At 37.7% G+C, this 26,456-nt stretch overlaps 2 protein-coding genes across 3 annotated transcripts in view; one reads left to right on the top strand and one right to left on the bottom strand.

Moving 5' to 3' along the window:
- Positions 1-21,862, top strand: part of LOC126162160 (SH2 domain-containing protein 4B-like) — a 649,869-nt gene extending 628,007 nt beyond the window's left edge. For both annotated transcript variants that reach the window (XM_049918472.1, XM_049918471.1), the window contains 7 exons: positions 7,305-7,467; positions 9,287-9,527; positions 9,836-9,992; positions 11,090-11,237; positions 11,452-11,606; positions 14,727-14,924; positions 19,839-21,862. In XM_049918472.1, coding sequence (XP_049774429.1) covers positions 7,305-7,467; positions 9,287-9,527; positions 9,836-9,992; positions 11,090-11,237; positions 11,452-11,606; positions 14,727-14,924; positions 19,839-19,963 — 1,187 coding nt within the window. In that variant the 3' untranslated portion in view covers positions 19,964-21,862. The remainder of the gene's footprint in view (positions 1-7,304; positions 7,468-9,286; positions 9,528-9,835; positions 9,993-11,089; positions 11,238-11,451; positions 11,607-14,726; positions 14,925-19,838) is intronic.
- The window catches only part of LOC126162159 (uncharacterized), a 352,513-nt gene continuing 346,032 nt past the window's right edge, over positions 19,976-26,456 (bottom strand). Inside the window, exon 10 of the mRNA XM_049918470.1 lies at positions 19,976-22,134. Within this exon, the coding sequence (XP_049774427.1) occupies positions 22,063-22,134 (72 nt within the window). The 3' untranslated portion in view covers positions 19,976-22,062. The remainder of the gene's footprint in view (positions 22,135-26,456) is intronic.

Raw genomic sequence — 26,456 nt, 5'->3', positions numbered from 1 at the left:
ATTGCTGTAGATTTCAGTGCTGGCCCATCAACAAATGTCAGCGTGCGCACCATTCAACGAAACATCATCGATATAGGCTTTCGGTTCCGAAGGCCCACTCGAGTACCCTTGATGACTGCACGACACAAAGTTTTGCGCCTCTCCTGCACCCGTCAACACCGACACTGGGCTATTGATGACTGGAAACATGTTGCCTGGTCGGACGAGCCTCTTTTCAAATTGTATCGAGCGGATGGGCGTGTACGGGTATGGAGGCAACCTTATGAACCCATGGATCCTGTATGTCAGCAGCGGACTGTTCAAACAGGTGGAGGGTCCATAATGGTGTGGGGCGTGTGCACTTCGAGTGATATGGGTCCCCTGATACGTCTAGATACGACTCTCCTGATGACACGTACGTAAGCATCCTGTCTGATCACCTGCATCCATTCATTTCCATTGTGCATTCCGACGGACTTGGAAAATTCTAGCAGGACAAAGCGTTTAAACACTTCCGCTAGCCACCAACTCCGTACACATGACCATTATTGATCATATCTGCAGATTTACTGACAGCCCTGCAAGATTCATGGTGTCAATTTCCTTCAGCAGTACTTCAGACTTAGTCAAGTCCATGCCACGTCGTGTTGCGGCACTTCTGCGTGTTGGCGGGGCCCAACACGATATTAGGCCAGTGTACCAGTTTCTTTGGCTCTTCAGTGTAATGTTATGGAAGATGAATTGAGACTTGTAAGCTTCCATAAAAAGTTACATTTCTGACCCTGTTAAAAAGTTGGGTAATACCGACTTTTAAATCATTTTCTTGAAAGAAAAAGATAAGGCTGCACTAATTTTTTTTTTCCTTTCCGTGAGAGCTGAGAGATTGAGCCCATGCAGTATTATGCCTCCCTACACTGTAGCACTTGGAACACCAAAACGGTCATATTCGACAATGTTCCTGGGTGCATTACGTGTTACCATCCCTCACCATATGAGGGTACATCCATAAATCGTTTGTTAACGAATCTGTCAACAGTTGCAGTACTTATGTTTGGCGATTAATTTCACACCTTGCAGGTTCATTTCCAAGCCCGGCCTGTTGAAGGTGCACTGAAATTGTCTGATCTTAGTACTGAACATCATGTTGGCAACATATGCTTTATAAAATGTTTGCAGAATGAATGCCACAACCCTCACGTGTTTCTTAGCAAGTCAAAATCAAAATGTTTTAATTCGGCGTCCAGTTGTTCCGAAGTGCAAAAATTAAAAAGCCTGAGCAGGCTTTCAACAAAAATGGCTATTCAGGGAAAGAAATAAAAAGAGTTTGCGACGAAATAAGAGTAGGCCTAATGGTAAACATAAAACGCAATGGAAGAACACGATTTCTCCCTCATTTACCAAAAAAGTAACTCATCAGATCGGGCAGCTTTCAGAGAAACATGATATCAGACAGGCTTTAAAAACCAACTAAGAAAATATTTCAAGCACTCCGATCCGTAAAGAATGAACTCCTTCCTCGGTTGGCATGTGGGGCACATAAGGTCCTGTGTACTTGTGGAAAAATCTACATTGGATCCACCAAGAAAGCGTGAATACAAGAATGAAAGCACATAAGTCTTTGCCGACTAGGGAAAACAGAAAAATCAGCTGTAGCAGAGCATGCTCTACAATCAGGGAATCATCAAGTGAAGTTTTCCGAAACTAAAACGTTATCCACAACGACAAGCTATTATTATCCACGGCCATATAGAAAAGCCAGCGAAATATACAAACATGGGGATAATTTTAAAAGAAAAGAAGGAGCCATTAAACAAAGTGATATAATTATGGACAGTGGCTCTGCAAAATTGATAGTTAAGTTTTATCTCTAACAGTAATTATCTTTGCTGACCACTTATAAACTACACCACACTCATTTTACACAGTATTGTCCGACGCCTGCCTCGTCAGTCGGCAGGAGCGCCTCCGAAAATGTCCAACACAGCTCTGAATGGAGCGTGAGGAGCCGAAAAGTTTCTTGGGCCACTGAAACACAACACGGAAGACTCGCCAGCAGCTATGACAACGTGTCTTGAAAGCCTTCATTGTTTCTTCTAAATGATTGTTGTTCTCGTTCAGAAATATTTCAGTCTCTGTTCTCAAGATAAAGAAGCTTGACGAAATTATATCAAAATTCAACCACGTCGTTCCCATGTGGTATGTTGTTGTTGTGGTCTTCAGTCCTGAGACTGGTTTGATGCAGCTCTCCATGCTACTCTATCCTGTGCAAGCTTCTTCATCTCCCAGTACCTACTGCATCCTACATCCTTCTGAATCTGCTTAGCGTATTCATCTCTTGGTCTCCCCCTACGATTTTTACCCTCCACGCTGCCCTCCAATACTAAATTGGTGATCCCTTGATGCCTCAGAACATGTCCTACCAACCGATCCCTTCTTCTGGTCAAGTTGTGCCACAAACTTCTCTTCTCCCCAATCCTATTCAATACTTCCTCATTAGTTACGTGATCTACCCATCTAATCTTCAGCATTCTTCTGTAGCACCACATTTCGAAAGCTTCTATTCTCTTCTTGTCCAAACTAGTTATCGTCCATGTTTCGCTTCCATACATGGCTACACTCCATACAAATACTTTCAGAAATGACTTCCTGACACTTAAATCTATACTCGATGTTAACAAATTTCTCTTCTTCAGAAACGCTTTCCTTGCCATTGCCAGTCTACATTTTATATCCTCTCTACTTCGACCATCATCAGTTATTTTGCTCCCCAAATAGCAAAACTCCTTTACTACCTTAAGTGTCTCATTTCCTAATCTAATACCCTCAACATCACCCGACTTAATTCGACTACAATCCATTATCCTCGTTTTGCTTTTGTTGATGTTCATCTTATATCCTCCTTTCAAGACACTGTCCATTCCGTTCAACTGCTCTTCCAAGTCCTTTGCTGTCTCTGACAGAATTACAACGTCATCGGCGAACCTCAAAATTATTATTTCTTCTCCATGGATTTTAATACCTACTCCGAATTTTTCTTTTGTTTCCTTTACTGCTTGCTCAATATACAGATTGAATAACATCGGGGAGAGGCTACAACCCTGTCTTACTCCCTTCCCAACCACTGCTTCCCTTTCATGTCCCTCGACTCTTATAACTGCCATCTGGTTTCTGTACAAATTGTAAATAGCCTTTCGCTCCCTGTATTTTACCCCTGCCACCTTTAGAATTTGAAAGAGAGTATTCCAGTCAACATTGTCAAAAACTTTCTCTAAGCCTACAAATGCATGTGGTATGTGAGATCACTCGAATAATATGCTACCTCTTCTAGGAAAGACATGAAATGGAGTCGAGTCCATAACATCGAATGAAATTGACGGTAGACATAGTGGACACGTATTCGAAAGAAAGGAAACCTGATTTAACTACTCAACAAAAACAGCCAGGAAGTCGCTGTCAGTTTCAGGCACAGTTTTCCTGATGGCATTTCTACTACTTATGAACAAGTGAAGGCAGTGCTGCTAGATGTCTCTTTAGGATTAAACGAGTGGGAAGAATCGCGCGCTACTTGAAAAAACTTTCACGCAAGCGCGGGCCAGATTAAATCCTTTCCTCTGTCGGATGCGGCCCGCAGGCAGCATTTTGGAGACCCTGTTCTAGGCAGTAAGAATTATGGAGGAGAAAGACTAATAGAGTTCTACAGTAAATTTCAGATGCTAATATCGAATACTCTGTTCAAGAATCAGAAGAGAAGAAGGTATACTTGGAAAAGACACGGAGACACGGGAAGATTCCAGGTGTATTACATCATGATCAGACAGAGATTCCGAAATCAGATACTGGATTGTAAGGCGTACACAGGAGCAGATATAGACTCAGATCACAATTTAGTAATGATGAAGAGTGCACTGAAGTTCTAGGGAGTCGTAGGCTACGGCAGAATCAGCGCGGAAGGAAGTGGGATACTGAAATACTGAGGAATGATGAGAAGCATTTGAAGTTCGCTAATGATGTGGATACTGCGATGAGGAATATCACGGAAGACTGTGCCGTCACAGATGTTCAGACAGACATATGCACAAGGAAAGTAACTCAAAATAAATCTTGGATAACAAGAGAAATCATTTAGGAATGAAAGAAGTAGGAAGTGCAGGGCAGCCAAGGCGAAATGGCTGCAGGAAATATATGAAGAGATGGGAAATAAAATGGTGGTCGGAAGGACTGACACACCATACAGAAAAGTCTAAAAAAACAAACTTTGGTGAAATTAAAGGCAAGGGTGGTAACATTAAGAGTGGACTGGGAATTCCATTGTTAAACTGAGAGGGAAATGCGGTTAAGCAGAAAGAGTACACCGAAGGCCTCTATGAGGGGACCGGACTTGTCTCATAAGTTGATAGAAGAAGAAATTGAAGTCGATAAGGAAGACACACGTGATCCAGTATTAGTCAGAATTTAATAGGGCTCTGGAAGACCTGAGATCAAATGAAGCAGAAAGGATAGATAACACTCCATTGGAATTTCTAAAATCATTCGAGGGGGGGGGGGGGGGGGGGAATGACAGCAAAACGGCTACCAGTATTCTAGTTGTGTAGAATGTTTGGCGACATACCGTACCATCAGACTTTCGAAAAAAAATATCATCCGCACAATTCCGAAGATTGCTAGGACAGATAGGAGTAAAATTTATCGCAAAATCAGGTTAGCATCTCATGCATCCAAGCTGCTGAAAATAATAAAATACGGAAGAATGGAAATGGGTTTAGGAAAGGTAAAGGCACGATATAAGCAATTCCGACTTTGTGCTTGATAATGGAAGCAAGGCCGAAGAAAAATCAAGATACGCTCACACGATTTGGCGACCTAGAAAAAGCGTTCGTCAATTTGAAGTGGTACAAGAAGTTCGAAATTCTGAGAAAAATAGAAGCAACCCATAGGTAAAGATAGGTGATGCGTAATATGTACAAGAACTAAGGGGGAACAATAATGCTGGAAGAACAGAAATGAAGTGTTCAAACTAAAAAGGTGTAAGGCAGGAGTGCGGTCTTTCACTCCTATGTTCAATTTATACATTGAAGATGCAATGACAGAAATAAAAGAAAAGTTCAAGAGTGAGACTAAAATTCTGGATGATAGGGTATCAATGACAAGATTTGGTGATGACATTTGCTATCATCAGTAAAAACAAAGAAGAACTGCATGATCTGTTGCATGGAATGAATAGTCTATAAGCACTGAATATGAACTTAGAATAAACTGGAGAAACATGAAAGTAATGAGAAACAGCAGAAATGAGAACAGTGAGCAACTTAACATCAAAACTGGCGGTCATGAAGTAGACATAGTTAAGGAATTCTTCTTCTACCTTGGAAGCAAAATAACACACAGTATCTGAAGTAACGGAGGATGTAAGAAGCGGACTAACACAGGCAAAGAGGGCATTCCTTGCCAAGAGAAGTCTATTGGTATCAAACATTGACCTTCATCTGAGAAAGAAATTTCTGAGCATGTGCATTTGGAACACAGCATTGTATGGTAGTGTATCGTGGATAGCAGGAAAACTGGGACAGAAGAGAATAGAAGCATTTGAGATGTGGTGCTACAGATGAATGTTGAAAATTAGGTGGACTGATAAGATAAGGAATGTGGAGGTATTCCACAGAATCAGTGAAGAAAGGAACATAGTAAAACGGTGACAAGAAGAAGGTACAAGATGGCAGGACATGTGTTAAGGCCTCAGGGAACAGCCTCCATAGTACTGGAGAGAGCTATAGAGGATATAAACTGCAGGGGAAGTTAGAGATACATCCAGCAAATAACTGGAGAAGTAGTGTGAAGTGCTACTCTGAAAAGAAGAGGCTGGTGATGGACAGGAATTTGTGGGACTGGAAAGTCTACATCTACCTCACTAACATGTTAGGTACATCTTGCTTTGCATTGCATGTAATTAGTATTGTGTTATAATGATCTTGGTTCCATAATATTTAATCAAATGACCTGTACAAGCTAGAACACTTCAGTAACTTTTTTTTATCAGCCTTCAACAAAGCAATTCCAAAAACATTGCAACTACACAAACAAGAAAATTTATATAACCAAAGAGTAACTGAGCTGTCAGCTCTGTTCTCTCCAAAGCAGAACACTTCACAATGTACTGTACACTTTACCCTCTCACAGTGGTGATTCTCACACAGCCTCACCCCCCCACACACAAAAGAGTGAAGCTCTGGGTATATACAGGTACTGGTGAGTGATCTACCGACCCACTCGAAAAGACCGCTTTGATGCTAGAGTCTTCTCTCCAGGAGATGTTTAACCTGTTGAAATTGGTGTGTTATGTCCATGCTCTGGGTCTTCTTCCTTCTATCTCTATAGGGCAACAGTGTCTCTTTCTACTGTTTGTGATCCCTGCATCTGCCACCAGTATGTGCACTGTTTTTACTCTGTCCAGTGATATGGTCTGCCATTTGCCATTGACATCTATTTGTATTGAATGCTCCACAATCAGCAATAATTTGTATGACCTTGAATAAGGCAAGTGCAATGGTGGTTGAACTGCATCAATCCTCAGCGTGACAGGTGAACATGGATAAAATTCCGTGTCCAGGAACATGTTGCTGTTCCCATTAATCAACCAGATGAAGGGAGGAGCTTGGATATGTGGTCCTGCACTTGTTATAGGATGTATGACAATTCCCCCATGGCTCACTGCTCTTGTGCCACAAAGAATTCTGCTGCCATGCAATGTATATTGTCTCTGGATGAATAATTTACTACTACCACTACTGTATGAGAATGATGAAACCAATTAATTATTTCCCCAGCAGAGAGGAACTACATTTTACTGCAGGCATTAATAGCTTTTTGAATGGATATTTTCTGAAAACTTTGTCTTTTATTCTTAAGTATATGTACCACTAGCAGATTTTAAAATGTTCAAGATGGCGATCCTAACTGTTCCATCTAGTAAACTGAAAGGTACCCAGTTGTAATAAGCACCTAGAAAATGTTTTAATAGGTTTTGTAAAAATGAATGTCAGACATACCGTTAACATAATATTGACTGGAATTAATTCAAGGCACTAATGCACACTTTTCTAATAACAATATTCCCAGTAAGTTTAGAGCTTCCTAGCTGGACAGCAGCTTGTTGGTCAGGCTAAGATTAAATAGCTTTCAGTGATGCAAATTCAAATACTGTTGTAAATAATCAGTCAATTCATTTTGGTCAGATGATGCCAATAACTTGTGCAGATAAGTTTTTATCACATTTAGCAATAAACTCTCTGTGCAGCTTGTGCATAAGAGTTTTTCTTCATTTTTTTCAGAACCAAACAAGAAGAAGGTTGATTTTCTGCTGGGAGCAGATGGGGAGCCCTGGGTGTGGGTTATGGGGGAACATCCAGATGACCCATCGATAGAAGAGATCCTTGAGCGTGAAGCAAGGGAAAAGGCAAGGCAACAAGCTGAAAAAGAAGCTGAACAGCTCAGGTATGTGAAGGACCATCTACATTCATTTCAACAGCAACTAGATTACTGATTCTGTACCAAGCCAACAACTGATTTTGTATGTGTTTCATCAATGCTCTACTGTACCTAACAAGCCAGAACTTGTGGTGATTAAAGGATACTAAACTTGAGTATTTTGAGATGTACTGATATAAACAGCTTACACTATATAACAACTTAAGCTCATACTAACTCTTCAAAGCATTGGCAACCAGTACAAATGCTTACGTTACAAGAGCACATAAAATTTTGTTGCAGATTTTCAAATGTTCCTATTAGCTGTAGTACAATGAGACAGAGATCTAGAACTACCAACATGTTTCTCTTCAGTTTCTACTGAGGTTTCAGACATAAACAATTTTGTGTAATCCCATAGGGAAAAAATCCACAGAAGTGAGATCCAGTGATCTTACTAATTGTGGATCACTATCAGCCCTTAAAATCAAACAAGGTGGACACCAGTACCAGTGCTCATGGGATTAATATTAAAGTTGGGAGATGCACTGTCATGTTGAAAACATGTCCTGTCACAGGTCACAAAACTGTGGCAATACATCTTTAATGGTGCACTATTTAAATTGGGTGGCAGCAATAAGGGCCTGTTAGTTGTTGCTATATTAATCATGAACTGTTAACAGTGACAAATTTTGCTGTGAACACACAATACAAGATTCTATATTGTTTTTCAATATATTACATTCTGTATTGATGTAGCAGGCATGTATTTATTATAAAAAACAAACAGTTTATAAGTGCATACCTCTCATGTATTTCTCACCCAAGACCTTATGTAGCTTGAAAGCTTCATTTATGACCATTGGTCATCATCTCCATTGTGCAGACTTAAGGGTTTTGGACATCCTCTACATTCAGGCTGAAATTAATAGGAAACAGACTCTCAGTCCCTTGGATTAAGTTCCTCCTTGATTTCACTTACACTTAACATTTAGTTTTATTAAGACTATTCTGCATGCAAAACTTGTGAGAACAGCTGATGAGCTTATGGAGTAATTTTTTACAGTGGTTGGGACTGTAAAATGGAAACAGGGAATCTAACAGTAATTTTCATAATTGTACACTATGCAACAAAGTTGACATTATCATATCGATGTTTATTTACAAATGAAAATTAATTAAGTTGTATGAAGTAGTTTAATGTTTTATTTAGGTTACATCATAAGAACAGAAAACATATCACATTTCTTAAATGATCTATTTCTTATTTCTGGTTGCAGTTATTTGATACAATAAGGGAAGAAAGTCACATTATACAGCTTTTCTTCTTCATTCCAATTTCTCATGAGAATTCAGTTGTAGTCGGTATAGAGTACATCCAATTATCACCACAAGCAATGTAGTTTTTTGTTGGAGCAGCACACAGGCACAATTTATAACAACCATTCCATACTATTATTGTGTCATTCCTTATCCCTATAGCATTTCTGCTTTATGATTAAATCTGTGGAACAAGACATGTGAGGAAATTTATATTACATTAGTCATATGCAACAGATCTTGATGAGAGGAATTCCTAGGCTGTTGAAAGAAATCAAAGATGTACATTTATTTAATTTTTTAAAAAGTGAAATACTATGAAATGATGCTAGATGAAAGATAAATGGTATGAATCACACAATTAATATGTATATTCAATTATTTAATTCATTCACAAAGTGATCACAGATGTAATACATCGACTACATACATGACCACTATAACTGTAAATAAAAACTTTAATCATCCACAATGTGTCAATGAACCTAAGATAAATGTAGTGACAGTTTGTGTATTTTGATTGCAGAAAGTCAATGGAAGCAGAATTGACTGAGCTACTGGACTTAAACCAGAAACAGATACAGGCTATGGAGGCCCTTCAGCGCAAAGAGGCAGATCCAATGGATATATACTGCTCAGTAGATGAAATTAGAGACAGAATAAAACAGCAGTTTCCTAATAATAATACGAAGAATAACATTAACAGCACTATAGAGATCAGCTTTGCTGATAAACGTGATGCTTTGCAAGAAATCTCTCTCAATACTGTAAGTTTTTGCACAATTCAATAATAAAATAAGTTATTTATTTCACAAAAGCAAGTGGGAACTAAATGTAATTATTTTAACTATTAAAGAAGTTCCTCTGATAACTTTCTAAATGAAAGGAAAGTCAACAGAAAGAAGAAATTATTTTATGTGCATCAATGCTTTCCTTAATTTTGTTGAATGAATCTGTCACTCCATGATTTTCTCAGTGAGAATAACCATTTGATAATCATGTTGTTACTATAAACAACAATTTTATTTATTCAGTCAGCTATATCCAAAGTAAGAGATTTCTTGTCTTTTTTCAGCCAAAGAAGGTATCTCAACGTGTTGCACTCTGGGAGAAACGTGTGATGGAAGAAAGGACATCTGAAATATTCAGACGGATTCAACGTAAACAAAAAGAAGTTGCTAAAGAAGCTGAGGAGGAAGAGCATAAGAAAGAACAGCTATGGAGGGAGCAAGGTACTACCACTTATCCAAATAAGTTAACTTTAGTAATTTCTTTAAATAGAAGTAAGCAGTCAAGATGTATTATTTTTTAACTATGACTGCAACAATTCATATAAAAGGAAAAAGGTTACATTGATTTAATGGACTAATGAAATTGCAAAATTGTGCTTGTTTCTTACTTTAAGGCTGGTAAAATACAATTGTCTTTTGATACACAGTTGATGATGCTGGTCATTTAATCAGCAGTGTCTGCTATGAAGCTCAAGAAAGCACAGGTTGGAGAGAAGAAAGATAGGAACTCCTGGAATTACAAACAACAACAATAACATTCACTTTCTTTGATTTGGTTGATTGTAGTAGAAAAGTCTTGTAGCTTTCTGATCCAAATATTGTTTGGTTGGTTGGCTGATTTGGGGGAGAGACCAAACAGCAAGGTCACTGTTCCATCAGATTAGGAGGGAGGAGGAGGAGGATATTAGTGTTTAACGTCCCGTCGACAACGAGGTCATTAGAGACGGAGCGCAAGCTCAGGTGAGGGAAGGATGGGGAAGGAAATCAGCCGTGCCCTTTCAAAGGAACCATCCCGGCATTTGCCTGAAGCGATTTAGGGAAATCACGGAAAACCTAAATCAGGATGGCCGGAGACGGGATTGAACCGTCGTCCTCCCGAATGCGAGTCCAGTGTGCTAACCACTGCGCCACCTCGCTCGGTCATCAGATTAGGGAAGGATGGTAAAGGAAATCAGCTGTGCACTTGCAAAGGAACCATCTCAGCATTTGCCTGAAGTGATTTAGGGAAATCATGGAAAACCTAAATCAGGATGGCTGGACGTGGGTTATGAACTGTCGTTCACATGAATGCGAGTCTAGTGTGCTAACCACTGCTCCACCTTGCTTGATCCAAATATTATATATATCAAGATTGGTCAAAGTGAAAATAAAGAATGGTTACTGCCATTAGCATTCATTGCAACCTTCAACATTTTTAATTTTGTTATCCTACCACTAATACATATGGCGTTGCCAATAACTTTGACAAAAATTAAAATGCACATCTTCTAAAAACAAATTGATGATTAACTAAGTAACAGATTTGATTTTTTTTTCAGAACGTAAAGCAAAAGAAGCTGAAATGCAGATACGTGAAATAGCACGGCGTGCTCGAGAAGAACATCGCAGAACTTCAGTACTGGATATGGATGTTGATATTCAGGCCAATTCAACCAAAAATACACTCCCTGTAGAAACTAGCAGCAGGTGGATTTTCTTTCTTAGATAATCTCTAGATCTTGCCTATTTATCGACTACAAAATAAATTCATAAGTCCTTAGGCTACGATGATTTGATTTGTTTTAGTTGTAAATCTTCGCAAATTATGACATTACTGTCTGGACTCAGCTTGGAACATTAAGAATATGATGAATCAGAAAAGTTTTCTCTAAAATGATGAATCAAATCTTTATAATTTCAGTCAAAACAGCCAGTCAGCTGTCAACACAACTAATAGCACAACAACTGCAAAGCCAGAAAGTAAAGAAGCTGTGGTGGAATGGTTCCGCTCTAGTGAAATAGCACGAAGAGCAGGCTTAGAGCCTACATCTAATCAAATATCTCCTTGGTTCCATGGTAAGTACAATTAAACAACCTCTTTAATCTTCTGATTGTTATTCTGATTTATCTTCTTGTATTTTCTGAATGCACCTGCATATAGTTAACAATTATATTATTCTGCACAAGAGCTTCTCACATTAGTTCACAGTTTAGCATTGTAACATTATTTATTGCATATACTACAGTAATGTTTTGTGTGTTTGTTTGGTTTTTACAGTCTCTATTTTTGGGTTTTAAATTTTCCTATCAGCTTTCTGTGGTTTCATGACTTTAACGTACGTGATCACACAGTACATGCTGCATTAAATTAAATTGATGATTGTGCATTGCCTTCTTCATGCATATTTATTATTCTTGCTCCAAGCTATGTGCATAATACTGTAAGACACAAACAACAGGATGGCCACAATGAACCAAAGTTTATTCTTCTTCCACACCCAAGTGTACAACAGCTGAGAACATAGACACAAACGTAGCAACAATCTGGGTACTGATAAAAGCAATTGCTGACAATAAGTATGAACACAATATGAGGACAAGTGCCCCCTGCACTGTGCTTTTAAAGAGGAGGGCTCCAAGATGCCATGCTATTTGTGCAAGTCCTGTGGCCACTGGTGGCCTGGTACCACAATGCATATCAAAGTATTAAGTGCAGAGTTATAGCATCCCTTCACTGTTGTGGGTGTTGGGGCATCAGTTGAAATACTCATGGCCTCTGCAGTGGATGCTGAAGGAGATGGTGGCAGTGGAAGGAAATTCTGGAGCAGAACCTGTGAGTAGGAGCAGAAGTGGCATGGCTATGGGCACACACGATGGTCTCTCCCCCATGAAGTACCACAAGAGAGGACCAGTGACTAGAGAGCTGGTAGCATCTTGACATCTGGTCCCCTGTCATGACAGGACTGTGCAGATGCTTGGTCGGAGAAGCTGGTATTGACAGCCCCAAAGGCGTCGGCAACTGCAGGATAACTGGTGGCATCAAAGTAACACAGGAATTCCCAACAACAGGTGCCAGGGGACTGGGCCCCGGAGGAGAGGGAAGAGGTGGCAATATCCATAAGGAGGGCAGGTCTACTCCCACAGAAAGGACACCCTGGGAGGCTGCAACAGACATTGCAGGAGGAGGTGGAGGACCCATGGCCCTTGCCATTAATTGAGGACTTAGCTGGTTGTGATGGTGCCACCAGCCCATCACTGGTGCATGCTATACAGAGACGGCAGCCTTGGAAGCTATGGACTGTGGCAAGTATCCACTGTAGTTGGAGACAGAACCCCTGATCCCAAACTGCAAAGACAGGGGGCAAATAAAGATGAGGGCCACACTGATGGGCGTTGGTGGGGTGGCATGTGCAGATGGAGGAGGGTGTGTGGCTGGTGACAGTGGAGCATCGCAGCTGGACTCTGATTCCCCATTAGTGTAGACCTTTATTAACCCAAGAAGTATGTTGAGATATCATCTCTAGAGGAGTCTATGATGGGCACAGAAATCGTGAAAGGCCTGAGACACAAACTGTGGACCATTATCCATCATAGGTCGATACTTGGTATGCAAGACCCCCAAACATCACTGACATAGGAGCTGAAGCACATCCTGCCATAGGGTGTTCAGGATCACAATCCCAGTCAACAGCCCATCCCTACCTAAGAGAACAACACCATCAAATACTGAAAGGTGGTGGCAGAGGATGTAGTTACACAAAGGATCAGAAGCCCTACCTGGAGACCTGTCTGGCTAACCAAGCTGACGAGGTGAACAATTTGATGCAAAACAAGATTAGTAGTGACAGTAGGTGTGATATGGGAGCCTGTAATAGGAAACCCTACCACTGTGCAGTGTGCCTCAACATCTAAGTGAAGTAAAGAAGTTCATCCTCATCAAAAATATGATCCATCCCCATTGAAAGCTGGGGCAGTGCATCACCCCGAACATGAAATGGATGGCTAAGAAAATTTAAGTTGGGCAAGCTGCATTTCAACCCCACAGTATATAAGACTGTGAACAAAGTGCATAAGTCACCTAAATGTTCTTCCATGGATGCACCCATGATGACAAGCAAAACACATTATGACAAGAGGTACAGAGTCAGATGTTTAGTAAATGCTTCAAACGTCATTAGTCTTCTACTCATTGAGTTATATTACAACTGGATTTATTTAAGTTCTTATTCATTACTACAAGTAAGCAACACATTTAAACACGAACAAACCACTAATACATCTTCCATGTACCATAGCAGCTGCTCAGTGTGTAGAACCCGTTTTAAATCTCTCGTGCCAAACTGTTCAAAAAAATTTCCCTGGGATGTGCTGGAATGTCATTCCAGTGTGTTCCAGCCAAAATTAAGTTCTGGCTTCAGTGACAGTATTATTCATAGTTTTAATGTGTGAATAGGTAGAATTACAAATTTTTGGATGGTTGAGATTGCATAATGGTATTCCAGTCATAATCCAATAAGCCACAAATAGAAGTTTCCTGTTTTCTGTTAAAATGGAATGAGAGGAAGAAAACAAAATGGCACAATCTGTCTAATAGCTTAAATGCCCTGCTAGTTAAAACTGACTGAGTGTAAGAAAACTGAGCTGCACATTTTCACAGCACAGCCTGTTCTCTCTCACAGTCAGTTTTAACAGAAAACTTGTACATTATATATATATATATATATATATATATATATATATATATATATATATATATATATATAGCTCATGTCCATTTGAATGTCAAGAACTTTTTGAGATTGTTGGTAACATCTTATTTTCTTTATATAGCAGTATAGAATAACATGTTCTGCAAAAGTTGTGACTAAATTATAGCCTGCTTTACCCTTTCTGTATTTGGTAAGTGAGTTTGGAGACAGATGTTGTATAACTTACTATCCTTTTGTAGTTAATTAGTTGTATATGTAACAACTTAATTTGAAATTTATTTTTACTGAAACTGAAAGAAACATCATTGTCTGCTGGTGCTGAAACAGCTCTCAAATAGCAATGTAGAATGAACAGAATTTAAAATTACTACATTCTGGAAAGGCATTGTAGCTTTTGTACAGTAATGGATTTACTTAACAAATAATTCATGAATACACAGAGGCATAAAATTTCATAAGCATGTAATTTTTATAATTATTTCTATAGGACTCATAACACGCCAAGAAGCTGAGGCACTTTTGCAGGACCAATCAGTGGGGACATTCTTAGTAAGAGTGTCTGAACGTATATGGGGCTATGCTATCAGTTATAAGGATACAGATCGATGCAAGCATTATCTGGTTGATGCTTCCAATGGTCATTATCAGTTTCTAGGAGCTAATCAGCTCAGTCACAACACACTGCGTAAGTATATAAACAGTCATCACACTTTTAGTTATACAATTCACCAAATAGGTCATATCTGTCTACACATTTACATTAAGAAGTACTTCAGTGCTGATAATTACTTTAACTGTAAGATAATTACATGTAAAAAAATCTAATATTAATGAATTGCAGAGGCAGCACAGGGGGTCCTTAGAATGACAGTCTGTTAGTAACAGTAGTAACCAGTACACAATACTTGCAACAAAAAATTAGATTAACTTCTGAATGAAGTATATATTGAAAATATATGTTTGATACCAATAATTGCACACATCAAGTATAAAAGTTATGGAATGTTTCAGAGAAAGCATAACAATATTGCACATGAATTTCCTAATCATGATGTATCGATGGGGAAATTTCAGTTGATTTTGGTGCAGGAACGAAAATTGTTTTTTCATTGTTGCAAATGTCCTATCATAAAAATTGTTTTGAGCAGTCGTTGGAACAAACCACCCATAAGTAATCACACTTGTAACAAATATGCCTGAACTGTTTGGAATCACTGAATCTAATGATAGAGATCAATAATCACAAGACTGTCATAGATTCATTGGCCACTGCTATTGAATGAAATGTTAAGAAAGGTAGGTAGATATTTTTAACATCTAACTGCAACAAGAAAGTTATTCAAATGCAAATGAAGCTGAATCCTTATAGACGAACAAGAGCTGAAGAAAGTCAGAATAAGCATACAGATAGCAACACAGCATGTATTCTATGAATTAAAAAAAAGCATCACCTTCCCATTGAGTGCAACAAATTGGGGTGCAGAGATCAAATACATGTGTTAAGAAGAGATAATGATGGAAGATTATAAAATGAACACTGAAATACAAATTCTATCATTGTAAATTGCTTCTTCAAAGAATGTGACATATAGCCATAAATGGGAATGGAGTTGAAGCAATGAAGAAGAACAAGAAGGGGAAGTAGAAGAAGAAGAAGAAGAAGAAGAAGAAGAAGATACTTGATAGAGAAACATCACTAGTTCTGATGGGGGTTCCTATTAGATTCTTTACCAACTGAGGTGAAGAACAGGTGACTCATCTAGCTGAAATAACAGTGTGCCAAATATGAATCAAAAAGGTGCTGTCCTTCTTAGTATTTAAAATGGTTCACAGAACAAATGCTCCAATTAAAGACTTATGCTGCTGACACATATTCCCTGTGTAAATGTATTTTATCTTATGTTGGATGACTTTCTTGATACCACAATGGACATCATGTGAAACACTCCTCATTTTCTTTATACATGACATGCATAGTGTTGTAAATATCAGAACCAAGACAGAAACAAGTTTTTCTTGGCTTCCAGAAAGGCTATGGCACAGTTTCTCTGAGTAACCCAGTAAATTAAATGAGTGCTTACGGAATACAGAAAAATGTGTGGAATTTGATTAAGACTTACCAGAAAATAGAGCTCAGCATTGTTGCTTATGTGGTGGCATAATCAGAAGCAAAGGTAGTGTTTGGTTAACCACAAACATATGTAAGAACCACCACTGTTCATGATACATGCAAGTGACCTGGCAGACAATGTTTCTACCTCTGTATGGGTGTTCACTAATGTAAGTTGATGGATTAAAATTCTGCTCACCAAGTGGTGGTAGGAGAACACACATATAAAGGTATAGAAATCTGCGAGCTTTCAGAGCCAGTGACTCCTTCTTCTAGCAGAAGGGTTGAAGAGGAAGAAAGAGGGGCTAAGAAAAAGAACTGATGAAGTTTTTTCAACCCTTCTGCCAGGAGGAGGAGCTACTGGCTGCAAAACCTTTATATATGTGTTCTCCTGCTGCTGGTTGGTGAGTATATTTTTTCCTATCCAATTACATTATATTTTTGCTAACAGTTCAGGTGTTTACAGAAAGGTAAGGTCACAAGGAAATTGCTACAAAATGCAGGAAGGTTTGCAAATTATCAGTACTGTTGCAAATGCTGACAGCTGACTCTCAGTGTAAATAACTGTAGTGTCACATAAATAAATGGATTAAAAGATTCAATATCAATTGATTATGCACACAGTTATCACCAGTCTTGGAAGACTCATGAATCTCAAACATACAGGAGTATCTGCCCAGAAGGCTGTATGATAGTTACCACATAGCTGTAACTATTGAGAAAGCAGATGACTGACTGATATTTATTGCAAAAAAATAAGGAAGATTAATTCTCTCATGAAGCCACTGACAAAACCATAATTCAGAACCTTTGTTTGTTGGTGTAGGAGACTTGCAAAGTTACCTTAATGAAAACAATATAAAGGAGTCATCATGGGTTTATTTACTCAGTGCAAGATCACAGTAAAAATCTTGAGAAATTCCAATGGAATACCCTGTAAATGCTTTATATACCACAGAAAGCTGTACTCTCAAAATCCTGAGATCCCACATTCCTATACATACCAAGAAATACATTGCTTCCTAAAAACTGAAAAAAACTCCACCCCAACAAGCCATGAAGGCCCAAAGGTACTGACTGGCCATTGTGTCCATTCCACACATATTTTGTGTAATCATTATGTGGATCAAATGAGAGAAAATCAACTTTTAATGAAGGGGTTCTTATTAGCTTTATTCCTCTAAAAAGAAATGGGAAGAGAGGACAATGGTTTTAGCACACTGAGTAACCCTTGCTGTAAGCCATACATTGGAGTGTATGATGTAATGTAGGTGCAATTGACATGTTGCACACTCAGTATCAATCAGTAATAGTTTTAGCCTGGTGGATGTAATAATTATCATGAACAGCATAGGTGGTAATAGAATGGTCTTTCTTATAGCACTGTGTAAATAGCAAAACTGAGTTGTGCATAGCTAAGTACCTCTTTTATCATTCAGGGGACCTGTCAAATTATCAAAGCACTCATTTCTATGCTGAAAAATCTTCAGAATATACCAGAACCTCCTCTATGAAGCATACACCTTCCATGAAGTCCTTCAAGCAGTCTTCTTGTGGTTTATACTGAGCAATGCACAATCATTTATATGCAAGCCAAAATGTGTTTTTTTATTTTTAGATAATGTTTTCTCTCATTTTAGCTGATGGTATTTGTTTGCCCTTTAAATCAGGCTAAATGATTTCATTTTTCTTTGTGTAATCATTGACCGCTCAATGCTCCAACTATATGGTGAGTGGTTCCCTTTACTCCTTTCATTATTTGTGAAACACACAAAAAGTTATAGAAGGACATACTGAATAGAATTAGGGAGAAGAGAAATTTGTGGCACAACCTGACTAGAAGAAAGGATCAGTAGGACACATTCTGAGGCATCAAGAGATCATCAATTCAGTATTGGAGGGAAGCGTGGAGGGTAAAAATTGTAGAGGGAGACTAAGGCATGAATACACTAAACAGATTCAGAAGGACGTAGGTTGCAGTAGTTACTCAGCTGAAGAAGCTTGCACAGGATAGAGTAACATGGAGAGCTGCATCAAATCAGTCTCTCGACTGAAGACCACAACAACAACTAGGATCAGCTGTATTTAATACTGTTAATTTCTGCAGATACTGCATAATTATGAAAAAAACCTTACACTTTGGTGATTATTATTATTACGAAAATTCTCTGATGCAGTTTGCTTGCAATTCTTTGTCAATGGGAATTGGCGAATTCATAATAATGAAAGGACCACCAGTATAGTGGAAGTGTTATAGACATCCGTGTGTATGAGACTTCTGTCTCTGAACACTTTGTTAGTTAAATGCTAAACATTGTTCACTTGGAGTTTTCAAAGATAATCCATCTTGAAATAAAGTATCTCAGTACTGCAAAGTATGTCAGTATGACTGGTAATGACAAATTTACTGCTTGTTTAGCAAACCTATTCATGTTCAAATAACTTATGAGATTGCAGCTGGGTGACTTTTTGACAATCGCCAATATTTCAACAGGTTGACACCCTATCATTTACAAGAGACAAATGCAACTCAACCATTGGACTGTTGATGTTCACTCTCGATAATTTCTGATGCGGTATGTCTGTGTGATGGCACTAGTGTGTACAGAGAGAGAGAGAGAGAGAGAGAGAGAGAGTGTGTGTGTAATTCATCTTTATGGTATGCTTTAAAAATCAAAGTTTTAAGTTCCCTTGCACAGCATTCCCTTGCGGCATTTGTGCCTTGAAAATGACAGAGTGTACACCTGTGGAAATAGCAGTGGCTGTTGGTCCCCCGGCTTCATTCCCATAAGTATTTGAATATTTTATACGCAGTGAGAAACTCAGATTTCAAACCCATTCATATTCTTCATTCATTTCACAGTTTTTGTTATGCAACAAAATAGATTCAAAGATGCTCTGCTCCTGATTGGATTCTTTTAATTTGTCATTCTTTTTTAGTTCAAACAACAGATATTCCTGTGAAAATGAAGAGCCATAGATGGGAAGTGCATTACTGAGAGGGCAAATTATCACTCACCTTAGTTCAGCATTGTGCATCCATTACTTGGTATGAGTTTAGCTCACCCCATGAACCTTCTCATTGCCATAGCTTATTAAGAGTAGTTCACAAATTTGGTTGCTGATCCAATGTTAACTCCATATTTTTTCCTGCACCTAATGTGTATTGTGAGTCATGATCTGGAGTGAATTTTTCTTTCTTTCAGCAACTAAGTTACGTCCTTTTTTCTCTTTTCTTCTGTTTTTGTGCTTCCTAAATTGTGCTTTATACTGTAGGACTAAAACCCAGCTGTGTTAGGAATGGATATTATTGCTACCAAAAGACTGTGATCTATGTTTTGCTTTCCATTTAAACACATAGTGTGTTACACTATCTGACTGGATTTTGTGCCTAGATTAATTTGTGTTTATTTTTCTTTATTATAAGACACATGTAACTTAATTCCAAGATAAAAACATGATTTGTGAAGGTAAATTTATATGTTCCAGGTGATATGATACAGTACCATGCAGAAAATCCTATCACTATGATGGGAGGTGAGAGATTACTATCTCCTTGCCCACGAAATGAGGTACCTAGTATTTTCAAAGGACTGCTTCAAAACAGTTGGTGATTTTCCTCAGAAATATAAGTGGAAATGCCGAAGCCAGAAGTAATTGCTTATCATTAGCAATAGCTAAGACTGAACATTTACCCACAGTTGATTCATTTCTAGTTCTGAACTAGAAAAATTAGAGGTAGTGAAGCAGTGATGTGTTTTTTTCAGTGTAAGCACAGGAAAAAAGTTTGGCTAATATGCAAAACAAACTTCCTTGTGTAGTTCCAGAGAATGTAATCTGTTCATATAAGACCTGTACAGTGGATAGTGATTGACTCTTGGTATTTATAAACAAAGAGATTGTGTGTGTTAAATGTTTGTGTTGTAATGTGCTGTCATTCTGTAGTATGAAATATTTCAACATCCACTCTCACTTCTTTTCCATTAACACTGTTGTATTCCTGTGTGGTTGACACAGAGGAAGGTGACAGTATCACAGTGCCATGACTCATTTACTTGCTATTAATGTAAATGGAGGTAGTCCAGGTTATGCAGAGGGCACTGTCTTGTGCTGTAAGGTTGTACAGTTTGTAATGTACATTTATCAGAAGGAAAATAATTATGTTTCCTCATAGAACTATCAGATGTATTAAGCAGTGAGATAGCAGTGTATTATGTCAGTTTTTCAATAATATAATTAGTGTGGTTGCTTTCAGACCTACATTAAAAAAGAAGTAAATAAATTTTATATTGGTGCTCATTGCTGCTATAAACTTACTCTTCATTGTTACTAATACACGATTTTAGTGCTTTACTCTATAAAAATTAGTTTTATAATTCCAATTTCTTCTAAGAAAATAATACCCAGAATTATGACTGATGTACACTGATTTATGTGTATTCATTTTCTGATTATGATACTGTGTCAGTTTTGCAAAGGGGTTTAAGATTATCCCTAGACTAATTGCAGTGATTTCTATTCATATCATAATCTGAACAGCTATTTTTGAGAGCTCATAGTATATGTCACCTGTCTGTCATGAATCAAAACAGCAGTTCCTTATACTAAGGACAGCAGACACTATTTGGCTAATTTTGGATGTGGGACTCATACAACAGATGAAAACAAAACTATATGATTTACAGTTTATTGGAAAACACACGTCAAAACAGCAAACAGTAACTATATACACAGTTTTAAAAAATATTTTATACAAATATAAGGTGACTATCTGTTGTAAAAAATATAATTTTCCCAACTTGGGTTCCATATGTATCAAGAACAAATTTCTTATGATTGCACTCCATCGCTCATTACAAAAGAGACCAACGGAATTTCATCTTTTCATACATGATCTCTCTATGTTTCTTTTAAATCTGGTGCTTCTCCTTGAAAGTATTATAAAAAACATCTGTCTCAAAAACAGATACAAATGCAGAATAATAAAACAAAAAGTATTTGAAGAACAAGATTTACACTGGATGACAATGTAATTCCAGAGAGAAATTGTAAACATAATAAATTCAGACATCAAAATAAACTTTTTTTTAAAAATTTTTAATAAATGTTCATTATTCTGATTTACACTTTCTGCAGCATTACGCAAACAGTCACTGCAATTTAAGCAGTAGCTTAAGTCAAGATAGGTACCACACACAAACAAAATTAATGTATAAATGATTTTTCAATCAGAACATTAATTCATCAAATTAGTGATCATTTATCTGGCAAGAAGATACTGAAAGGAGGTCTATGAAAGCATAATATTGACATTCTATGTTCATGGATATGTAATTGTGAACTGAAATTTGTTAAGACTTTGTTGTGATATTTCAATAACAGATCTGTACTTGGAAATGTTTAGTTCACAAGGCATAGACTGCCCTCTTGCTTCTGATTATTTCCACAATTAGTTTCATGTGATATGGAAATATAATGATGATTGTCTAGTACAAATATACTGTGTATGTCAATCTTGCTTTTTCCCTTTTTGTTCATATTTTATAATATACTGAATACTTTGAAGATACTGTAAACTCTCCAGTTTAAAATTACTCATCCAGTACATTACAGTTAACCATCCTTTTCCTAAATGTTCCACAGATTTCATGATCAGTGTGTACTGAAACTTAAAGATTTTGAGAAATTTCTTGTACATCTATTTCTGAGTGTCTCATACAAATGGTAAGTTAGAACCAAATCTTGTTTTGGGGCTCTGTGATGGTGAACGAGAACAACTGCCTCTCTGCAAAAAAGGAAAACAACCACTTCAGTAAACAAAACATAAATGTAATAAAGTGTCAGTTCTTGCATAGGATTTGTATTCAATGTTATGCTTCATAAGGAGATTATACACATTTTTTTCCATCCTGATCTTCCTATCAATTCCTTATGAAGAATAATATTTAAGTAAGAAGAAATGAAGAAATGATTTATTCATTAAACTGATAAGCTGCATTTACATTTAGAAAATGAAGTTGTTCAACATTGTTAGTCTTCACTATGACTGAACATTCAGTTAGTACATAGTTTCATCAGACTTGAGTCTCATCACAACAGAACAATTTCAATGGTAAACGCATTTTTTTACCTGTTATTTCAATCTAAAAGTGTTTAAATAAATCCACACAAAGGAAACACCATTTCACAGTCATGTTTGTCTGGCAGCTTCAGATAAAGTAAGTACAAAAATTGAGAGTAACAGTGTATACAAGCTTGAAAACTTCATGAATAAGCTTCCAATAACTTCAGTAACTAACATTTACAAAATCAACTTATCTCAGTTCAGGGTGACACTCCTGAGATACAAATAGCATAAAATAACAAGCTGGGCGTTCAACAATGCACAAAAATGTTCTTTGATTTTCTATGATATAATGTTAGAAATTAATTGTTCTTGAAAATGTCGACACAAGCTTAAAGAGATGGATGGCAAGAACCAGATAAATTGGAATGAAACTGGATTTTGTTGCATAAAAAGCTGATGATTCATCACTGAGTATCACTTCATGTAGGCCACTGGTATAATATCTTTATTGAGAAAATACACCTGCATTCTGCCACAACACTCCTCACTGCGACATTGTCTAACTACACTATATTCTGATACAGTACTCACTATGTAAGAAAAGTTAACAGGACACTGAAATTAACCCAACTTCAGCAGCCATAAACTGTACAGAGTAACTATCATTCTTTGCTATTAATCAACATACTCAAACCTTGTAAGTGTGTTGTAGTAAATGAATAACAGTTTAAAATTAGAAACTCAACAGTTTACTAAGGTAGAGACTTAACTGTTTTTTATGTAAGGTATTAATTTACAGGTTTTTTAAACATGTAGTTAAAAACAAATGTTTCATGAAAAATTGAGGGTTCATTGCAATGCTGGCATAAGCAAGTCTTTTTTCCAATTTCGGCTTATGTACCTTATAAACAGTAGAATCAACAGTTTTTCCATTTGCAGCAGTGGTTCGCATTACATTTCTCATGGTAGCGAGTACATGGTAAACTTAAACAGAGGTATATGTAAGAGTCTCAGTTTACTGACATGCAACAAGGAGGTTACTTGGTGTGGCAAGATATGATGCTGTTCCTGTCCCTGCAGACTGTTGCAACCTTAGTGACATCAAGATTGGAGTTTTGGAACAATCTCTACTGAAAAACATTTCATTTCATACGTGTCTCAGATAAAATCAAAATATTTGCAAAAGGTATTGCTAACATTACAAAGCATCTTGCAATTGACATATTTTGGTAGGCTGCGCTGTAAGGGAGGAGGGCAAATGAGAGAGAAGAGTACTGGCCAAAACTATAATATAAAAGTACATCTCACATGATGAGGATTATTTGACATAACAGTTTCCAGATAGATATAATGGATCACACGTTTCTTATTTCCAGTCATTTCTTTGTTGTACGACTCACATTTTTAGAAATAATGAATCTGCTTCTAAGAATATAGTTCATATGTATAATCTTATTGAGACAATACTATTATGAATTCCTGAAAGGATAAACTATTTGTTCTCTGAAATGGAGCAGGATTATTTCAGAGTTATCACAAACCTAAAACACTATTAATGAGGGAAGAGACATAGAGATAAAAAAAACTGGTTTCTAGTTCTATGCATTCACTATGAGAGTTCAGTTGGTACTAATAGTCAAGATTTTAAGTGCACAAAATTCCCATCATCATAATCATGAGTATTTCTAAACATATAGCAAATGGTAAACGTGTACTTTTAATGAAAGTAAGTCATTCAGGCAACTGCATTTGAAAAAAAAATATATGTGCACTTGGCTACAGCAGAAATCTGTTTCAAGATAACTGGGTGTCAATTTACGTCCACCTGAAACATATGTTGGATGTTTTGATACAATGCTATGTACCTACTCTGAAAATTTTAATTATCTACAAAAAAAGCAGGAAGGAAAATATGAGTTCAATTAAAAGCAAAGATAAAATGATCATGACAATGCTAGTGGTGATAATGACAATGCAACTGTAGGCTTTTTTCATTTCAGAATGATTATTATTGTAGTGGTAATATGATGATTAATGCACAGTTTCTGATAACTTATAGTACCTTATTATTAATTTGTAATAATGAAATAGGAATATATAATTTCAAATTTAAAATATATCAGGTTTTCTTTACTTACATAAATGCCCTTCCTTTCTTTATCTTGTAAAATGTATAAATTCTGTTATTATGTAGCTTTATTTTTCTGCTCTAATAAATTCAAAACATTAAATGTCTCAGCTCTTGGTATAAAACGACTTATGCAACTGTTGCTTTGGAACCTTGCAATTAGCTTTAATGATAAACAGTTCTAAAGAGTACCAGTCTGCAGAAGTGCTGCGGCATGGGAAAATGCGGCTGGGAGCGACGGACCAATTCGTGCACACGAGGTGTTGGCGCGCAATTTAAGCATCTGCGCTAAGGTTTCCCATCTGTGTTGACTTGATGCAGTTGCTAATCTACACTGACAATTCCTTAGTGCTGCCAAGGCTGGCTCCCAGGCTTTGCTCAGGTGGAACCCTGTGTCTCTGTTTATTAGGTCATTGCTTATACGTATTTTGACCGCCTCTTTGATGATGGAGTCCCAGTAAGTGGAAGCATAAGAGAGGAACTTGGTTTCTTCATAGTTTATGCCATGTCCCTTGTCAAGGCAGTGTTCAGCAACGGAAGATTTCTCTGGCTCACCCAACCTTGTGTGATGTTTATGTTCGTTGCATCTGTCTTTAACCGTACTACACATGGCCAATATAAGACTTCCCACAGTGGCATGGGATTTTATATATTCCTGTCTCCTCAGGCCAAGGTTTTCTTTAACAGAGTCCAACATTGATTGCACTCATGCTGGAGGCTGGAAAACACATTTAATCCAGTATTTCTAGAAAATTCTGCCCATCTTAAAAGACACACCACTGACATATGGTATAAAAACCAACCCCATGGTGTTCTCTGCTTCTTCAGGCTGTTCTTGAGGTGTGGAGCATGCTGGTCAAAATGCATTCCAGATCTGCTTCTCGGAGTACCCATTCTGGGCAAACACAGAGCGGAGATGGCTAAGCTCTGCCGATCAGGTGTCCTGATCTGAGATGCCTCTAGCCCTATGCATTAGTGTCCGTAATACACTGCTGTGCTGTGAGGGATGATGACAGCTTGTAGCTTGTAAATACAAGTCTGTGTGCATAGGCTTCCAGAACACACTGTGACCCAAGGAGCTGTCTCCTTTTCTACAAACCAAAACATCCAGAAATAGAAGCTCACCATCTTTCTCTACCTCCCTGGTGAAACAGATGCTTGGAGGGAAGGAGTTCAGATGTTCCAGAAAAGAAGGAAGCGTTGCTGTCCCATGTGGCCATACCACAAACGTATCATCTACATATCTCTAGAATAATTTGTGTTTCAAAACCGCCATCTGAAGTGCTTTGTCCTCGAAATCTTCCATAAAAAGATTAGCTACTATGGGAGACAGATGGCTACCCATAGCAACACCGTCAGTCTGCTCAAAATACTGGTCACTGAATAAAAAGTAAGTTGAAGTAAGCATGTATTTGAAAAGGTGTAAGATGTCCTCTTCCAGCTTAGCTCCTATGAGTTGTAATGAGTCCATCAGAGGCACTCGTGCGAACAAAGAAACCTCATCGAAACTCACTAGTAAATCAGTAGATTCAAGGCGCAGGTTCTTCAGTCGCCGTGCCTCTGATAGACTCATTACAACTCATAGGAGCTAAGCTGGAAGAGGACATCTTACACCTTTTCAAACACTTGCTTACCTCGACTTACTTTTTATTCAGTGACCAGTATTTTGAGCAGACTGACGGTGTTGCTATGGGTAGCCAGCCATCTGTCTCCCATAGTAGCTAATCTTTTTATGGAAGATTTTGAGGACAAAGCAGTTCAGACGGCAGTTTTGAAACACAAATGTTTTTGTAGATACGTAGATGATACGTTTGTGGTACGGCCACATGGGACAGCAACACTTCCTTTTTTTCTGGAGCATCTGAACTCCCTCCATCTGTTTCACCACGGAAGTAGAGAAAGATGATGAGCG

Source organism: Schistocerca cancellata, chromosome 2, assembly GCF_023864275.1.
Source record: "Schistocerca cancellata isolate TAMUIC-IGC-003103 chromosome 2, iqSchCanc2.1, whole genome shotgun sequence".
NCBI lineage: Eukaryota > Metazoa > Arthropoda > Insecta > Orthoptera > Acrididae > Schistocerca > Schistocerca cancellata.
This window is presented reverse-complemented; position numbering and strand designations above follow the sequence as displayed.